Consider the following 17,565-nt stretch of genomic DNA (forward strand, 5'->3'; position numbering starts at 1 on the left):
ATGAAAGGCCTGGACAAACCTCACCCCACCCGAAACTTGTTTACGCCCGAAAGAGTTATCAACCAGCTACTTTTGCTTCTGTAAAAGTCCTTGCTCAATGCGCGGCTAACTAGCTACTTTTGCTTCTGTTCAAATGCTTGCTTAAGGCGGGTGCGGGCTCCCAACACCAATCAACCAACACCAGGTATGATTTTTTAACTTGTTTGTACCCCACCCCAAAACTTGTTTGTACCTGCTTATAAAAACCCTGCACTTTAAGGACCTCTCAGCGTCACCAGCAACGAGTGTCCGGATTCGAACTCGCAGTAAACGACCCCTGCTGTTTGGCTTTGACTTGCGTCTCTGGTGGTCTTTTAAGGTGGGCGTACAACGCATCCGGCATTACAACCCCTAAGCTCATTCGGGGCTGTGAGATTTTGGAGTACATGAGCCCTCTCGCAGCCCCGGGTTTTTTAATAAACACTCCTCAATTTGGCCTGCTGAATATGGTGTCCGTCTTTATAACTCGCTGCTCAGAATATAACATTAGGAAAGTCACATTGCAATAACCAGTCTACTATATAAGTCCACCCTTGTATAGTGCTTCCAGCTCCTTTCTTTCTGTCTGCTAGACTGGATGCTGCCCTATTGGTGAACTCTTGAATAAAAGCCAATGAGATCTTTAAAATGTACTCAGTTGAATTTTGTTCAGAAGAAAATCCCCCGAAGCCACGGGAAGGTACCGTTTTTGTGCCCCTGTGGTCGGAAATCAGCAAGTACCCCTAGATACAATGAGTGGCCCCCTTAACAACTCTCCCTTTGGCCAGAACCAGTCAGCTAGAACTTAGTGCCTCCCTATTTTGACCTCTGGTTTTGGATCCTGTTCTGGGGGGGCGCGGGGGTGGGGAGAAGAAGGCCTGGAGGGCAGCGAGGCACACACTTGCAAGGGATGTGGTCAAAGTGGGCAAGGCCCGTAGAGCTCTGGAGCCTGACAGGGCATTGGATTGACGAGTGGAGGGCAGGCGCCCGGGCGCGAGTGTGTGTGTGGGGGGGAGTGTTGGGGACCAGCCAGGCGCTCACAGGCTGGCGGATATTGCACCGGCGCCAGGGAGAAGCCGAGACGCTGGCCCTCCCGACTTCCTAGAGAGGCTGCGGAGGATCCGGGCGGCGGCGCGCGTGCGCGCCCGGGGCTGACGGAGAGACCGGCGCGGGGCGACAGGCCGTGGCCCGGTGGTGTGGTCGCAGGACGAGCTGGCGGGGGCCTGGGGAGGCGGTGAGCGGCCGGGCGGGGCGCTGGGGCGTCGGGGTCGGCTGGCTGGCGCAGGGTTCGGAGGGCGGCGGGGATGTTTGGCCCCTCCCGGTCTGAGAGTAGAGGGGCGGGAGGCGGCTGAGGCCGGGCCTGGAGGCTGCGCCCGGGGCGGGTGGTTTAGCGGGGAAGCCGGTGCCCGCCTCGGGGAGGCGCGTATCTGGAAGTGCTTTGCAGCCCGGGGCAGGGAGTTGGGAGTAATGGCTTCTGCGCTTTATTCTTTCTCCCAATTACGCGAACAAAGCTACTCATTATGGACAATTAGGTGACGCGGGTGAGTGCCAGAAAAGTAAGAGTAACCGCAAATAGTTTCGTCTGGATGCTTCTTGACAGTATAAATTTGTTCACAATTATGGAAACTCATATACATAAATATATGTTTGTTTGTTTATTACGAAATTGGATCATACCATTGCTTTTAAAAACTTCTTTTAGTATTCTTGTGATACAGTAATGCTGTGATAAGATATGCATATTATTTACCGTAGGCTACAATAAAATTTACCATTTTAACCATTTTAAAGTGTGGCATCATTCAGTGGCATTAAGCACAGTCATACTCTTGCCTCTTGAAAATTCCGGCGGAATGCATTTGTTCACTTGGTGGTCAGAATTGGTGTCAGCATTATGGCATCACTAAGACATATTTCTGACTGTGATGGATAGAAAACATTTTGTTTGCAGTTTATTTTCCTTAGCACACATTGCATTAAGCTGTGTTACATAAAGCGCAACAAGTGACGTTTGTGAAGAAAAATAGCAGTCTTGTTTATTAGGGTGATTGTCTCTTTTCAGAATGAAAAGTGAAGTGTCCGAGAGGGAGGTTTTTATTTTTGTAATATAGGGTTTTTTTTTTTTTTTTTTTTTTTTTACAGATTTTATTTTAATAAAGGGGAATATTTAAACAGAAGGTACAGCTCTAACTTAAAACTACTGTACTGTCTCTGACTTGCATAGGCCTCGGTAATCAGAGAATGGTCTCCTTCTAGGTTAAAAGTGGTGGCCAGGAGAGAACACCATCCTGTTTCAAACTCTTTGTAGTTCAAGAGTGAAAATTTGCAGGGAGATGTCAGCAAGTGGCTTTAGTTGTAATTTGAGGAATGAATTTCAGAGGACTTGGCGTCTGTTGGCACGTGTCTGTATCTCTGGGTATACGGAGAGTCTGGTGAATAAGGGTGCTCTTACATGTCATGTTAATGCTGGAGAAAGGCAGACAAAGTTTGGTTAAAAACCGTAATCCTTCCTGTGGGTGGTAATGATCAGAATGTTTTCCTTCCCAGATCTTAAAACTTTTAGCCTCCTTTCTTGTTTTATTAAACTGCATTGCTCTGGACACTGTAACATACCTCTTAACATATCTACACTTCATTGGCTGTCCTCCTGTGAGCTCTGGAAGGCGGTATCATTATTATTATTATTATTTTGTATCATTCACCACAGAGACCTTAGTGCCTGGGGCATAGTAGGTGCTCAATAGATATTGTTAAGTTAATAAAAGAATGACTGTAAATTGGAGACAAGAATGACAGTATTTGGTATCTTTGATTGCCAAGTTAATTTTTAAGCTAAGAAAAAAAGTAAATCAGAGAAAAACGGTAACACACTTCCTCAATTCAAAAAAACTTTTTTCTTTTGAGTAATTGTAGATTTACAGGGGGGTGCAGAAGTTGTAGAGTTCCCTTATAGTCTTCGCTCAGTTTGCCTAAAGTTAAAGTTAACCACAGAACAGTCATCAAACTTAAGAATTTCACAGTGGCGCAGTACTGTTAATTAAACTGCTGACTTTAATATTTAGAGGTCATCAGCTTCTCACTAGTGACCTTTTTCTGTTCCAGGATCCAGTCTAGAATCCCTCGTTGCGTTTAGTAGTCATGTCTCCAAGTTTTCCTTTAGTATGTGACGGTCTCTCCATCTTTCCCTGTTCTTCGTGACCTCGATGCTTTTGAAGTATGTTGTGCTGGTATTTTTAGAATGCTCCTCACTTTGGTTTTGTCAGGCATTTTCTCCTGCTTCGATTGGATGGTGTCGATATGTCTTATTGCTGTTGATATTAATTTTGATCTAGTGGTGTCTGCCACTGTAAAGATACTGTCTTTCCCTCTATAACTAGCAATTATACTTTGAGACCTTGCATAACAATATCCTGTTTCACCTACTAATTAGCCTTCCTGGTGGATCTTATTAGTGTAATGGTCTAAAGGTGACTTTCATTTCTGTTATTCTCCCTACAGTTATTAATTGGAATACTTTCTGAGGAAGAGTTGTGCCTTGTTTCCCTTTGTTTTATTTATTCAGTTAGTTATATCAGTGTGTGATGTTGGGTATGTATTCTTTGAGCTCTGATGCAGTGCTGATATTATTTTGTTACTTGAATTATTCTAGCCTTGGCCATTGGGCGCTCTTTGCAGTTGGCTCCTGTTTCCCCTTGAAGTGCCCACATCCATTTTGGTGTCTTTCCCTGACTTTCTGGCACCACAGAATGCTTGTGTTGTATCTTTCCCTCCCCAGCCCTGAAGACCACCACTTCTCCAGGGAGCCCTAGTTCCGTTTACTGGAGAAAGGTATGGAGAAACCCAAGTTTGGGACACGAGGTTTGAGTTCATTTCTTAATTGATGGATTTGTTTAATATAACATTCCAGTTATGTACTGGAAGCAGTTTTTCTTGTTTCCTTACCAGTGTATAAAATAAAGCATATGTACCCTGACACTGGTAGGAAAAACACAAGAGTAAGAGACTGCTTAATGAGGATTTTAAAAGAAAACAAAATCACATTGTGTATGAGTTGAAGAAAGGGAGGGAAGGAAGAAGGAAAGAAAGAATGAAAAGAGAAGAAGGGAAAAAAAGAATGCCCCTGGAAAATGCCCCGATAATTGCTTGGGATTTTCCTTGTGCTTTACAAAGCCATTTTCACTGTAGGATTGAGACTGGGATTAAGGTATGAAGCTCTGGGAGAATAGTCCTGATCAGCCCAGGTTTCCTCCTGGGTTTGGGATGAGTGAAGTTTTCCTTCTGTTCTCAAAAGCTAGTTGGGACGTGGAGAAACCCTGAGGCATTAGGATACCTGAATTTAACCTTGCGGGATCAGCTCACTGGCCTCCTATGTCCTTAACTGTGCTCTGGGTCTTTCATCCAGAGTCCAAAAGGGTCTTCTCCATGTTCAAGGTTGTAGAAGCTGGCCTAACCCTTTCTTTGGTCAAAGGCCTGGAATCCTTTGCCAAATTCCTGGCGTTTGCCCTCAGTTTCCTGTCTGTCAGTCTTCTCATCACCGCTGTCCAGATACTTCACCCACCTCTTTAGACATTTCTATGACAGCTGCTTCAGAAAAGGTCTGCTTGGAGGCTTAAAATTGGTGCTTATTGTGCCGTGGGTCTCCATTTCCTGAGATAGGGCATGCCGTTTATATTTTCTGGTGGTTGCATATCTCCCCGCAGAATCACTGTTCCCCACCTCATACCTGGAAACTAACTGCAGGAGATATTCTGTTTGTATAGATCCAGATTCTCATCTTACTTCTCAGGCTTATTTCAGGCTTATTTGGTGGGTGGTCAGAGTCTTGTTGATACCCAGCTCAATTCAGGGTTCTGGTTGAAATACGGTCCCTTACTCCTCCTCTATCTTTTCTTACGTATATTTACCTTTTCTAATTACAGTTTTATAGTTTTAGCTAGTATCTTTAGGTCTACATTTAATTAATTAATTTACTTAAAATCAATTTAATTAACATTTAGTATATTATTATTTTCAAGGGTAGAATTTAATTATCCATCAGTTGCATATAACGTCCAGTGTACATTACATCAAGTGCTTTCCTTAACTTCCATCACCCATTTACACTATCCTCCACCTAAATCCCCTCAAGCAACCCTCAGTTTGTGTCCTATAGTTAAGAATGCTTATGGTTTGCCTCCCTCTCTGATTTTGTCTTACTTTATTTTTCTTTCCCTTCCCTTACATTCATCTGTATTGTTTCTTAAATTCCACATATGAGTGCTCTCATGTGGTATTTGTCTTTCCCTGACTGACCTACTTTGCTTAGCATAAAACCCTAGGTCTATCTAGGTCTATCTACATCGTTGGCAGATGGCAAGATTTCATTCTTTTTGATGTCTGAGTAATAATCCATTATATTTATACTACCTCTTCTCTATCCATTCATCAGTTCTTTGGTAGGTCTGCAGTTAATTTTGAATTAATTTTTATATATTGCATTATTTAGGGTTCCAACTTCATTCCTATTTATGTAAACTTTGTTATCGCAGCACCATTTGTGGAAAAAACTATTCTTTCCCCCTTAAGTGGTCTTGGCATCCTTGTCAAAAATAAATTGAGGGCGCCTGGGTGGCTCAGTGGGTTAAGCCACTGCCTTTGGCTCAGGTCATGATCTCAGGGTCCTGGGATCGAGTCTCGCATCAGGCTCTCTGCTCAGTAGGGAGCCTGCTTCCCTCTCTCTTTCTCTGCCTGCCTCTCTGTCTACTTGTGATCTCTGTCAAATAAACAAATAAAATCTTAAAAAAAATAAATAAAAAATAAAAATAAATTGAGCATAGATATATGGGTTTATTTGGGGACTCTTAATTCTATTTAATTGATCTCTATGTCTGCCCTTATGCCCACACCACACTTTCTTGATGACTGCTGCTTTATGAATTAAGTTTTGAAATTAAGAGTGTGTCTTCCAGTTTATTCTTTTTCAAGATCTTGTTGGCTATGCTGGGCCTCTTCAGTTTCCATATGTTAGGATTGGTTTTTCAATTTCTGTAAAGAAGCCAGACGGGATTTTAATAGGGTTTGTATTGAATCTTCATATAATTTGGGAGTACTGTCATTTGACAATATTTTGTTTTCTGATCCCTGGAGAGAGGATCTTTCCATTTACTTAAATCCTTAATTTCTTCTAGCAATGTAGTTTTCAGGGTATAAGTTTTGTTTTTCCTCTGAAAATTCATTTGTAAGTATTTTATTTTTTTATGAGATTATAAATATAAGTATATATTATTTCTTAATTTTATATTTGATTTGTTCGTTTCTGCTATAGAAATACTATTAACTTTTGCAAACTGATCTTATATCCTCCAATCTTGCTGAACTCTTCTATTCTAATAGCTTTTAGTGGAGTACTTTTGATTTCCTATATATGTATCATGTCATTTGCAAATAGAAATATTTCCATTTCTTTTCCTTTCCCATATGGGTTCTCTTTTCAAAGATTAATTCCACTATAATTAACCTACACTGTTATATTAACTTCAGGTGTACAGTACAGTTAGTGAACAGTTCTGTACGTTACTTAGTGCTCATCAGGATAAGTGTACACTTAATCCCCTTCACCTGTTTTACTCTTCCCTCCACCCATCTCTCCTCTGGTAACCATCAATTTTCTATTTAAGAGTGTGGTTTTTTGGTCTCTTTTTTTCTTTACTCATTTGTTTTTTATTTTCTGAAATTCCACATGAGTGAAATCATGTGATACTTGATCCTTTCTGACTGATTTATTTCACTTAACATTATACTCTCTAGATCCATTCATGTTGTTGCAAATGAGAGTAATATTTTACTGTATACATGCGTGTGTATATATGTATACACACACACACACTCTCCACATCTTTATCCATTCATCTACTTGGATTGCTTCCCCAATTTGGTTATTGTAAGTGCAATAAACATAGAGGTGCACATATTTCTTTGAATTAGTGTTTTTGTATTCTTTGGATAAATACCCAGTAGTAAATTAACTATATTGTATGGTAATTCTATTTTTAATCTTTTGAGAAACCTCCAAACTGTTTTCCAGAGTGACTGCACCAGATTGCATTCCTACCAATAGTACATGAGTGTACCTTTTTCTCCACATCCTGGCCAACAGTTGTTATTTCTTGTGTTTTTTATTTTAGCCATTCTGACAGATGTGAGGTAACATCTCATGTGGTAATGATTTGCATTTCCCTGAAGATAAGTTATGTTGAGCCTCTTTTCATGTCTGCTGGCCATCTGGATATCTTTTTCAGAAGAATGTCTGTTCATGCCTTCTGCCCATTTTCAAGTTGGATTATTTTCTTTTCTTTTGGTATTGAGTTTTATTAGATCTTAATATATTTTGGATACTAACGCTTTATCAGATATGTCATTTGCAAATATTTTTTCCCGTTCAGTAGGTTTCTTTTAGTTTTGTTAATTTTTTCCTTTACTGTGCAGAAACCTTTTATTTGATGTGATACCAACAGTTTATTTTTGCTTTTGCTCCCCTTGCCTCAGGAGACCCATGTAGAAAAATGTTGCTACAGCCAATTTCAGAGAATTATCCCCTGTGCTGTCTCATGGGATTTTTGTTTCAGTCTCACATTTAGGTGCTCAGTCCACTTTGAGTTTATTTTTGTATATGATGTAAGAAAGTGGTCCAGTTTCAGTCTTTTGTGTGTGGCTCTCACAGTTTTCCCAGCACCATTTGCTGGAGAAACTACTTCCTATTGCATATTCTTGCCTCCTTTGTCAAAGATCAATTGACCATATAATCATGAGATTATTTCTAGGTTTTCTGTTGTGTTCCATTATACTCTCTAGATCCATTCATGTTGTTGCAAATGAGAATAATATTTTATTGTGTGTGATTCCAACTATTTTGATTACTACAGTTTTGTAGTATAACTTGAAATCTGGGATTCTGATGCCTTCAGTGTGTTCTTTTTCAAGGTTGCTTTGGCTATTTAGGGTCTTTTGTGGTTCTGTACAAATTTTTAGGATTGTTCTGGTTCTGTGAAAAATGCTTTTGTATTTTGGTAAGAACTATATTAAGTATGTAAGTTACTTGGGGTAGTATCCACATTTTAATAAAATTTGTTCTCCCAATCCATGAGCATGGAATATCTTTCTAATTATATTATCTTCAGTTTCTTTCATTGGTGTTTTATAGTTTTCACAGTACAGGTCTTTCATCTCTCTGGTTAAGTGTATTCCTAGATATGTTATTGTATTTGGTGCAATTGTGAATAGGATTAATAGGATTTTTTCCTTTTTTTTTTTTTTTTTAAAGATTTATTTATGTTAGAGGGAGAGAAAGAGCGCACAAATGGGAGGAGCAAAGGTAGAGAAAGAGAGATTTCAGACAGACTCCATGCTGATTGGGGAGCCCCATGTAGGACCAGATCTTACGACTCTGAAATCACGACCTGACCTGAATCCAAGAGTTGGATGCCCAACCGATTGTGCCATCCAGGCAACCTGACATTGTTTTCTTAATTTCTCTGTGTGTTGCTTCATTATTAGTGTATAAATATGCAGTGGATTTTTCTGTATAGTGATTTTGTGTCCTGCAGCCTTACTGAATTCATCTATTAATTCTGGTAGTTTTTCTTCTTTTTTTTTTAATCTTTAGGGTTTTTTTAAATATATATAATATCATGTCATTCACAAATAGTGAAAATTTTATTTCATTCTTACTGATGGATTTTTTTTTTTTTTTTTTTTTTTTTTGGTCTGATTATTTTGGCTAGGATTTGTAGTACTATGTGGAATTAAAGTGGTAAGAGGGGACATCTTTTTCCTACTCTTAGGTAGAAAGCTCTCAGTTTTTCTTCATTTATGTTAGCTGTGGGTTTTTCATATATGACCTTTATTATGTTGAGGTATGTTCCCTTTACACCTACTTTGTTGTGGTGTGGGTTTTTTTTAATACTTCGTCACTTTTTCTGCATCTTTAGAAATGATCATATGGTTTTTGTTTTTTCTCTTGTTGATGTGATGTATCACACTGATTTGTGACTAATGAATCACACTTGAATAAATTCCACTTGTTCATGGTGAATGATTATTTTAATACGTTGTTGGAATTAGTTTGCTATTATTTTATTGAGGACTTGTGTATCTCTGTTCATCAGGGATACTGGCCTGTAGTTCTCTTTTTTTAATGGTGTATTTATTTGGTTTTGGTATCAGGGAAATGCTGGTCTCACAGAATAAATTTGGAAACTTTCCTTCCTTTTTCCATTTTTTGGGAATAGTTTGAAAAGAATAGATATGAGCTCTTCTCTAAATGTTGGTAGAATTCCCCCTCTGAAACCATCTGGTCCTGGACTTTTGTTTGTTGGGAGTTTTTTGATTACTGAACAATTTGATTTCTGGTAATTTGTCTGCTTAAATTTTCTATTTCTTCCTGATTCAGTTTTGAGAGGTTACATATTTCTAGAAAAGTATCCATTTCTCTATGTTGTTCAATTTGTTGGGATATAATTTTTGTTTTATAAACCTTTTTAATTTTGTGGTGGTGTTTCTCCCCTTTCATTTCTGTGTTTGTTTGAGTCCTCTCTCTCACAGTAAGTCTGACAAAAGGTTTATCAATTTTGTTGATCTTTTCAAAGAATGAGATCTTTGTTTTATTGATCTGTTCTGTTTCTTTCCTTCCTCCTTCCTTACTTCTTATGGATTTTCTCTAATCTTTACTTTTTTAGCTCCTTTAAATATAAGGTTAATTTTTTTTGTCTGAGATTTTTCTCTATTGTTGAGGTGGGCTTGTATTATTGTTAACTTCCCTCTTGGAAAAGCTTTTGCTGCATCCCAAAGATTCTGGACTGTTGTGTTTTCATTTCCGTTTTCCTCCATGTATTTTTTTTATTTCTTTTTTGATTTCTTGGTTAATCTATTAATTATTCACCTGTTATTTCCATGTATTTGTGTTCTTTTCAGTTTTTCTTGTATATAACTTCTAGTTTCGTACATTGTGGTCAGAAAATTACATGGTATAACTTGGATCTTTTGGAATTTGTTGAAACTTGTTTTGTGACCTAACATTTGATCTGTTCTGGAGAATGTTCCATGTGTACCTGAAAAGAATGCATAATCTGCTGTTTTAGGTTGGAATATTCTGAATATATCTTGAGATCCATGTGGTCTGATGTGTCATTCATATCCATTGTTTACTTTTTGGTTTTCTTTTTAGATCCTCTATCTATTGATGTGTGTTGTTAAAGTTCCTTGGTATGTACAACTATAAATTTTCTCTGTTATGGTTATTATTACCTCCTTTATGTATTTATGTTCTCCTGTATTGGCTACATAAATATTTACAGTTGCTGTATTTTTTTGTTAGATTGTCCGCTTTATAATTATGTAGTGTCCTTCTTTGTCTACTGTCAGTATTTGTTTTAAAGTCAGTTTGTCTGATAAAAGTATTGCTACCTTGGTTTTCTTTTCACTTCCATTTGCATGATAAGTGCTTCTCCGTTCCTTCACTTCGAATCTGCCCGTGTCTTTAGGGCTGAAACGAATGTCTTGTAGGCAGCATATAGATGGGTCTTGGGTTTTTGTCTATTCCATCACCAGTATCTTTTGATTAGAGCATTTAGTCCATTTACAGTCAAAGTAATTATTGATAGGTATGTGTTTATTGCCATTTTGTTACTTGTTTTATGTTTGTTTTTACAGGTCTTCTGTTCCTTTCTTCTTTTGCTCTCCCTTCTCTCTTGGGTCTGCTGGCTTTCTTTAGTGATATTCTTGGATTTCTTTCTGTTTATTTTTTGCATACTTGTTACCAGGTTTGATGTGTGGTTACCGTTAGGTTTATATATAACATTTTATATGTAGCACTCTACATTAAGTGGACAGTTGCTTAAGTTTGAACCCATTCTAAAAGCACTAAATTTCTTGTTTTAGGTGTATGATGTCATACTTAATATCCTTATATTTTGTGAATTTCTTGCCTTAATGTTATATGTATACTTAATTTACTTCATTTTGCTTCCTACTCTGCTTACTCCTCTTTATGGTCTTTCCTTTCTGCTCAGAAAGTCCCATTTGATACATCTTGTAAGTTTGGTTTAGTGGTGATAAATTCCTTTAAACTTTTTTTGACCAGGAAACTCTGTCTCACCTATTTTTAATGATAGCCTTCCTGGATAGACTATTCTTTGGCTGCAGAGTTTTTCCTTTCAGCACTTTGAATATATGATATCACTCCCTTCTGGTGTTCAGAGTTTTTCCTGAAGAATCCACTGATAACCTTATAGAGTTTCACTTATGTGTTTTCTTCTCTTTTGCTGCTTTTAAAACTCTCTTTATCACTGGTTTTTGCCATTTTAGTTATTATGTGTCTTGTTGTGGACCTCCTTTGTTAATTTTTTTGGGGGGGGGGCTCTCTTTACCTCCTGGATCTAGATTTTTGTTTTCTCTTTCCTTCCCCAGATTTGGGAAGTTTTCAGCTTTTTTTCAAATGCATGTTCTGCTCCCTTTTCTCTCTCTTCTCATTCTGCGTCCCTACCATGCAAATGTTACTATGCTTGAAGGTGTTGCTAAGTTTCCTTAACTCATTTTCTTACTTATTTATTGTTGATTTTTAAAAAAAGATATCCTGTATTTATTTGAGAGAGAGGAAGGGAGGGAGGGAGGGAGGGAGAGGGAGAAGCAGACTCCCTGCTGAGCAGGGAGCTCTGAGAATCATGCCCTGAGTTGAAGGCAAATGCTTAACCAACTGAGCTGCCCAGGTACCCCTATTTTTTCCTCAATTTTTTATTTAAATTCTAGTTATTTAACATGTAGTCTAATAGTATTTTCAGAAGTCAAATATAATAATTCATCACTTCCATATAACCCCCAGTGCTCAACACACCAGGTGCCCTTGTTAATACCCATCACCCATCTAACCCAATCCACCACCCACCTCCTTCTGTCAACCCTCAGTTTGTTCTCTATGAGTCTCATGGTTTATTCCCTCCCTCTTTTCTTTCTCCTTCCCATATGTTTATCTGTTTTGTTTCTTAAATTCTTCATATAAGTGAAATTTTATGGAATTTGTCCTTCTCTGGCTGACTTATTTTGCTTACCATAATGCACTCTAGCTCTATCCATTTCATTGCAAATGGAAAGATTTCATTCATTTTGATGGCTGAGTAATCCATTGTATGTATATACCATATCTTTATCCCTTCATCAGTCAGTGGATATTTGGGCTCAATCCATGCTTGGCTATTGTTAATAATACTGGAACATCAGGCGACATGTACCCTTTTGAATCTGCATTTTTGTAACCTTTGGGTAAATACCTAGCAATGCAATTGCTGGATTGTAAAGTAGTTCTGTTTTTAACTTTTGGGGGAAATATCCATACTATTTTCCACAGTGGCTGCACCAATTTGCATTCCCACCAGCAGTGCAAGGGGGTTCCCCTTTCTCCACATCCTTAGCTACACTTGCTGTTTCTGTGTTACTAATTTAACCATTCTGACAGGTGTGAGGTGATATATTATCACACTTTTGATTTTTATTTCCCTGATGCCAAGTGATTCCAAGTGATGTTGAGCATCTGTTTATGTGCCTGTTGGCTATCAAAGAAGATATCTTCTTTGGAGAAGTGTCTGTTCCTGTCTTCTGCCCTTTTATTTTCTGTTTTTCTTTGTGGGTCTTGGGGTTGTTTTGTTTTTTGTTTTTTGTTTTTTTTTTTGGATTCTTTGTGTTTTTGGTGTTGAGTTTGGTAAGTTCTTTTTAGCCTTTTATGTGGTATGTCATTTGCAAATATCTTCTCCTGTCCCATAGGTTGCCTTTTAGTTATGTCAGCTGTTTCATTTGCTGTGCAAAGTTTTTTAATCTTGAATTCCTGGTAGTTCATTTTTGCCTTTATTTCTCTTGCCTTTGGAGACATGTCTAACAAGAAGTTACTGTGGCTGAGATCAAAGAGGTAGCTGTCTTGTTCTTCTCTAGTACTTTGATGGATTCCTGTCTCACATTGAGGTTTTTCACCCCTTTTGAATTTATATGTGTGTATAGTATAAAGAAGTGGTCCAGTTTCATTCTTCTGCGTATTGCTGTCTGGTTTTCTCAACACCATTTGTTGAAGACAATGCCTTTTTTTCCACTGAAGATTCTTTCCTTCTTCTTTTTTTTTTTTTTAAGATTTTATTTATTTGACAGACAGAGATCACAAGTAGGCAGAGAGGCAGGCAGAGAAAGGGGGGCAGGCAGGCTCCCCACTGAGCAGAGAGCCCGATGCAGGGCTCGATCCCAGGACCTTGGGATTATGACCTGAGCTGAAGGCAGAGGCTTTAACCCATTGAGCCACCCAGGTGCCCCAATTCTTTCCTTCTTTGTCAGGGTTAGTTGACCACAGAATTGTGGGTCCATTTCTGGGTTTTCTATTCTGTTCCATTGATCTATATGTTTTTGTGCCAGTCCCATACTGTCTTGATGATCACAGCTATGAATATAGCTCAAAATCTGGAATCATGATGCTTCCTGCTTTGTCTTTCTTTTTCAGTATTGCTTTAGCTGTTTGGGGATTTTTGTCATCCCATACAAATTTAGAAATGCTTGTTCTGGCTCTTTGAAAACTGCTGCTGGTATTTTTACAAATTTATTTAAATACAATTTAGTTAATATGTAATGTATCACCAGCTTCAAATTTAGTGAGTCATCAGTTGCATATAACACCCAGTGCTCATCACATCAAGTACCCTCCATAATGCCTATCCCCAAATTACCACATCCCCCCGCCCACCTTCCCTTCAGCAATCCTCAGTATTTGCTAGAATAGATAAATAGCTAGAATAGATAGAATAGATAAGAATCTCTTATGGTTTGCCTCCTTCTCTGTTTTCATCTTATTTTATTTTTCCTCCCCTTCCCTTATGTTCATCTGTTTTGTTTCTTAAATTCCACATTGGTGAAAGCATATGACATATGTCTTTCTCTGACTAACTTATTTCACCTAGCATAATACTCTCTAATTCCATCCATGTTATTGTAAATGGCACTATTTCTGAGTTTGATGAGTTATAGATTTTGGACACTGTCTGATAAGACATTTGCAAATATCTTCTCCCCTCCCATAGGTTGCCTTTCCGTTTTGTCAACTGTTTCCTTTGTTGTGCAAAAGCTTTTTTTTTTTTTTTTTAGATTTTATTTATTTATTTGACAGACAGTGATGACAAGTAGGCAGAGAGGCAGACAGAGAGAGAAGGGGAGAAGCAGGATCCTCGCTGAGCATAGAGCCTGATGCAGGGCTTGATCCCAGGACCCTGGGATCATGATCTGAGCCAAAGGCAGAGGCTTTAACCCACTGAGCCACCCAGGTGCCCCGTACAAAAGCTTTTTATGCTGATGAAGCCCTATTCATATTTGCTTTTGTTTCCCTTGCCTTTATAGAGGTGTCTTGCAAGAAGTAGCTGCAGTTCAGGTTGAAGAGGTTACTGCCTTTCTTGTCCTCTAGAATTCTGATGGATTCTTATCTCACACTGAGGTCTTTTCATCCATTTTGAGTTTATCTTTGTGAATGGTATAAGAGAATGGTCCAGTTTCATTCTCCTGGGTGTGGCTATCTGGTTTTCTCTGCACCATTTTTTGAAGTGACTATCTTTTTTTCTGTTAGATACTCTTTCCTGTTCTGTGGAAGTTTAGCTAACCATAGTGCTGAGGGTCTGTTTCTGGGTTCCCTACTCTGTTCCATTGACCTTTGTATCTCTTTTTGTGCCAGTTCTATACTGTTTTGATGATATAGCTTTGTAATAGAGCTTAAGTCTGGAATTATGATGCCTCCACATTTGGTTTTCTTTTTCAACATTCTTTTGGCCATTCAGGATCTTTTGTGGTTCCATACAAATATAGTATGGACTGTTAGTTCCAGCTCTGTGAAAAATGCTTACAGTATTTTGATAGGGAATGAATTGAATGTGTAGATTACTCTGGGTAGCATAGAGGTTTTAACAATATTTGTTCTTCCAGTCGATGAGCATGGAACGGTTTTCCATTTCTTTGTGTCATCTTCAATTTCTTTTATAAGTGTTCTGTAGTTTCCAGAGTACAGATCCTTTACGTCTTTGGTTAGGCTTATTCCTAGGTATCTTACTTTTTTGTGTGTGCAATTGTAAATGGGATTGATTCTTGATTTCTCTTTTTCCTGACTTGTTAGTGTACAGAAATGTAACTGACTTCTATGCATTGATTTTATATCCTGGGATTTTGCTGAATTCTAGCAATTTTGGGTGATGTCTTTTGGGTTTTCAACATAAGAGTATCATGTCCTCCAAGAAGATTGAAAGTTTGACTGCTTCTTTGCCAATTTGGATGCCTTTTATTTCTTTTTGTTGTCTGGTTGCTGATGCTAGGACTCCCAGTACTATGTTGAATAACAGTGGTGACAGTGGACATCTATTTATCTTCCTGACCTAAGGGGAAAAGCTCTTAGTTTTTCCCTGTTGAGCATGATATTCTCTTTGGGTCTTTTGATATATAATTTTTATGATACTGAGGTATGTTCTCTCCATCCCTGCCCAGCAGAGAGGTTTTTTGTTTTTGTTTTTGTTTTTCAGAGAGGTTCTATCAAGAGAGGATGCTGATTTTTATCAGATGCTTTTTCTACATCTATTGAGAGGATCCTATATCGTTCTTGTCCTTTCTTTTATTAATGTGATGTATCACATTGACTTATGGATGGTGAACCACTCCTGCAGGCCAGGAGTTAATCCCTTTTTCTTGTAATGAATAATCCTTTATGTGTCCTGTTGGATCCTTTTAGCAGTATCTTGGTGAGATTTATTGCATCCTTGTTCATCAGGGATATTAGTCTGTAATTCTCCTTTTTGGTAGCGTCATTGTCTGGTTTTGAGATCAAGCTAATGCTGGCTTCATACAATGAGTTTGGAACTTTTCATTCCATTTGTTTGCTTTTTAAGATTTATGTATGTTTGTGAGAGAGACACAGAGAGGGAGCAAGCACAGACTGGGGGAGGGGCAGAGGGAGAAGCAGACTACCCGCTGAACAGAGAACCTGATGTGGGACTCAATCCCAGGACCCTGGGATCATGACCTGAGCCGAAGGCAGATGCTTAACCTGTACTCTTCCATTTCTTTTTCTTCTTCTTCTTCTTCTTTTTTTTTTTTTTTTAGAACATTTTCAGGAGTGTAGGTATTAATTCTTCTTTAAATGTTTAATAGTGGGGCACCTGGGTGGCTCAGTCGTTAAGCGGCTGCCTTCGTCTCTGATCATGATCTCAGGTCCTGGGATCAAGCCCCGCATCAGACTTCCTGCTCAGCGGGAAGCCTGCTTCTCCCTCTCCTCTTACTTGTGCTCCCTCTCTCTTGCTGTTTCTCTCTGTCAAATAATTAAAATCTTAAAAAAAAAAAAAAAAGTTTGGTAGAATTCTGCTGTGAGGCCATGTGGCCATGGACTCTAGTTTGTTGGGAGATTTTTAATTACTGCTTCAATTTCTCTGCTGGCTATGCATCTGTTCATCTTTTCTATTTCTTCTTGTTTCAGTTTTGGTAATTTATGTTTCTAGGAATACATTCATTTTCTTAGATTGTCTAGCTCATTGACATATAATTTTTTATAATATTCTCTTATAATTCTTTGTATTTCTTCATTGTTGGATGTGATTTCTCCTCATTCTTCATAGTTTTATTTATGTGGGTATTTTCTCTTTTCTTTTTGATATGTCTGGCTGGGGGTTATCAATTTTATTAATTCTTTAGAAGAACCAGCTCCTAGTTTTGGTTATCTTTTCCATTGCTTGTTTGGTTTCTGCTCTAATCTTTATTATTTCTCTTCTCCTACTGTACTTAGACTTTTCTTTTTCCAGTCTTTCGGTATAAGGTTAGGTTTTGTGTTTTAGAGTTTTCTTGCTTCTTGAAGAAGGCCTGTATTGCCATATGAGTTCTCTCTAGGACCATCTATGCTACATCCAAAGGTTCTGAACTGTCATGTTTTCATTCTCATTTGTTTCCATGTATTTTTTAAATTCTCCTTTTAATTTCTGGATTGATTCATTCTGTAGTAGTTTGCTTTTTAGCCTCCATGTATTTATGTTCTTTCCAAGTTTTTCCCTGTAGTTGACTTCAAGTTTTAAAGCAGTGTAGTCTGAAAATATGCTTTGTACCAGTTGAGACCTGATTCGTGACCCACTGTGTGATCTATTCTGGAGAATGTTCCATATGTTCTCAGGAAGAATGTGTATTTTGCTGCTTTAGAATGAAATGCTCTGATTATATGTGTGAAGTCCATCTGGTCCATTGTGTCAAAGCCTTGTTTCCTTGTTGATCTTCTGCTTAGATGAGCTGTCCATTGCTGTGAATAGGGTTGTTAATGTTCCCTATTATTATCAATGTGTTTTTTTAATTTGGTTATTTATTGATTTATGTATTTGGCTGCTTCCATGTTAGGTGCATAAATATTTAACAACTGTTAGATATTCTTGTTTGATATACTCCTATATTATTGTATAGTATCCTCCTTCCTCTCTTTTACAGTCTTTGGTAAAATCTCATTTGTCTGATGTAAGGATGGCTACACCAGCTTTCTTT

General features: G+C 38.2%; 1 protein-coding gene across 1 annotated transcript in view; it reads left to right on the forward strand.

Moving 5' to 3' along the window:
* LOC132010467 (zinc finger protein 852-like) overlaps positions 1-17,565 on the forward strand; it is a 31,881-nt gene continuing 14,316 nt past the window's right edge. Inside the window, exons 1-2 of the mRNA XM_059388315.1 lie at positions 1-80; positions 1,124-1,252. Of these exons, the coding sequence (XP_059244298.1) occupies positions 1-80; positions 1,124-1,252 (209 nt within the window). The remainder of the gene's footprint in view (positions 81-1,123; positions 1,253-17,565) is intronic.

The sequence above is a fragment of the Mustela nigripes genome, chromosome 2 (assembly GCF_022355385.1).
Source record: "Mustela nigripes isolate SB6536 chromosome 2, MUSNIG.SB6536, whole genome shotgun sequence".
In the NCBI taxonomy this organism is placed as follows: domain Eukaryota; kingdom Metazoa; phylum Chordata; class Mammalia; order Carnivora; family Mustelidae; genus Mustela; species Mustela nigripes.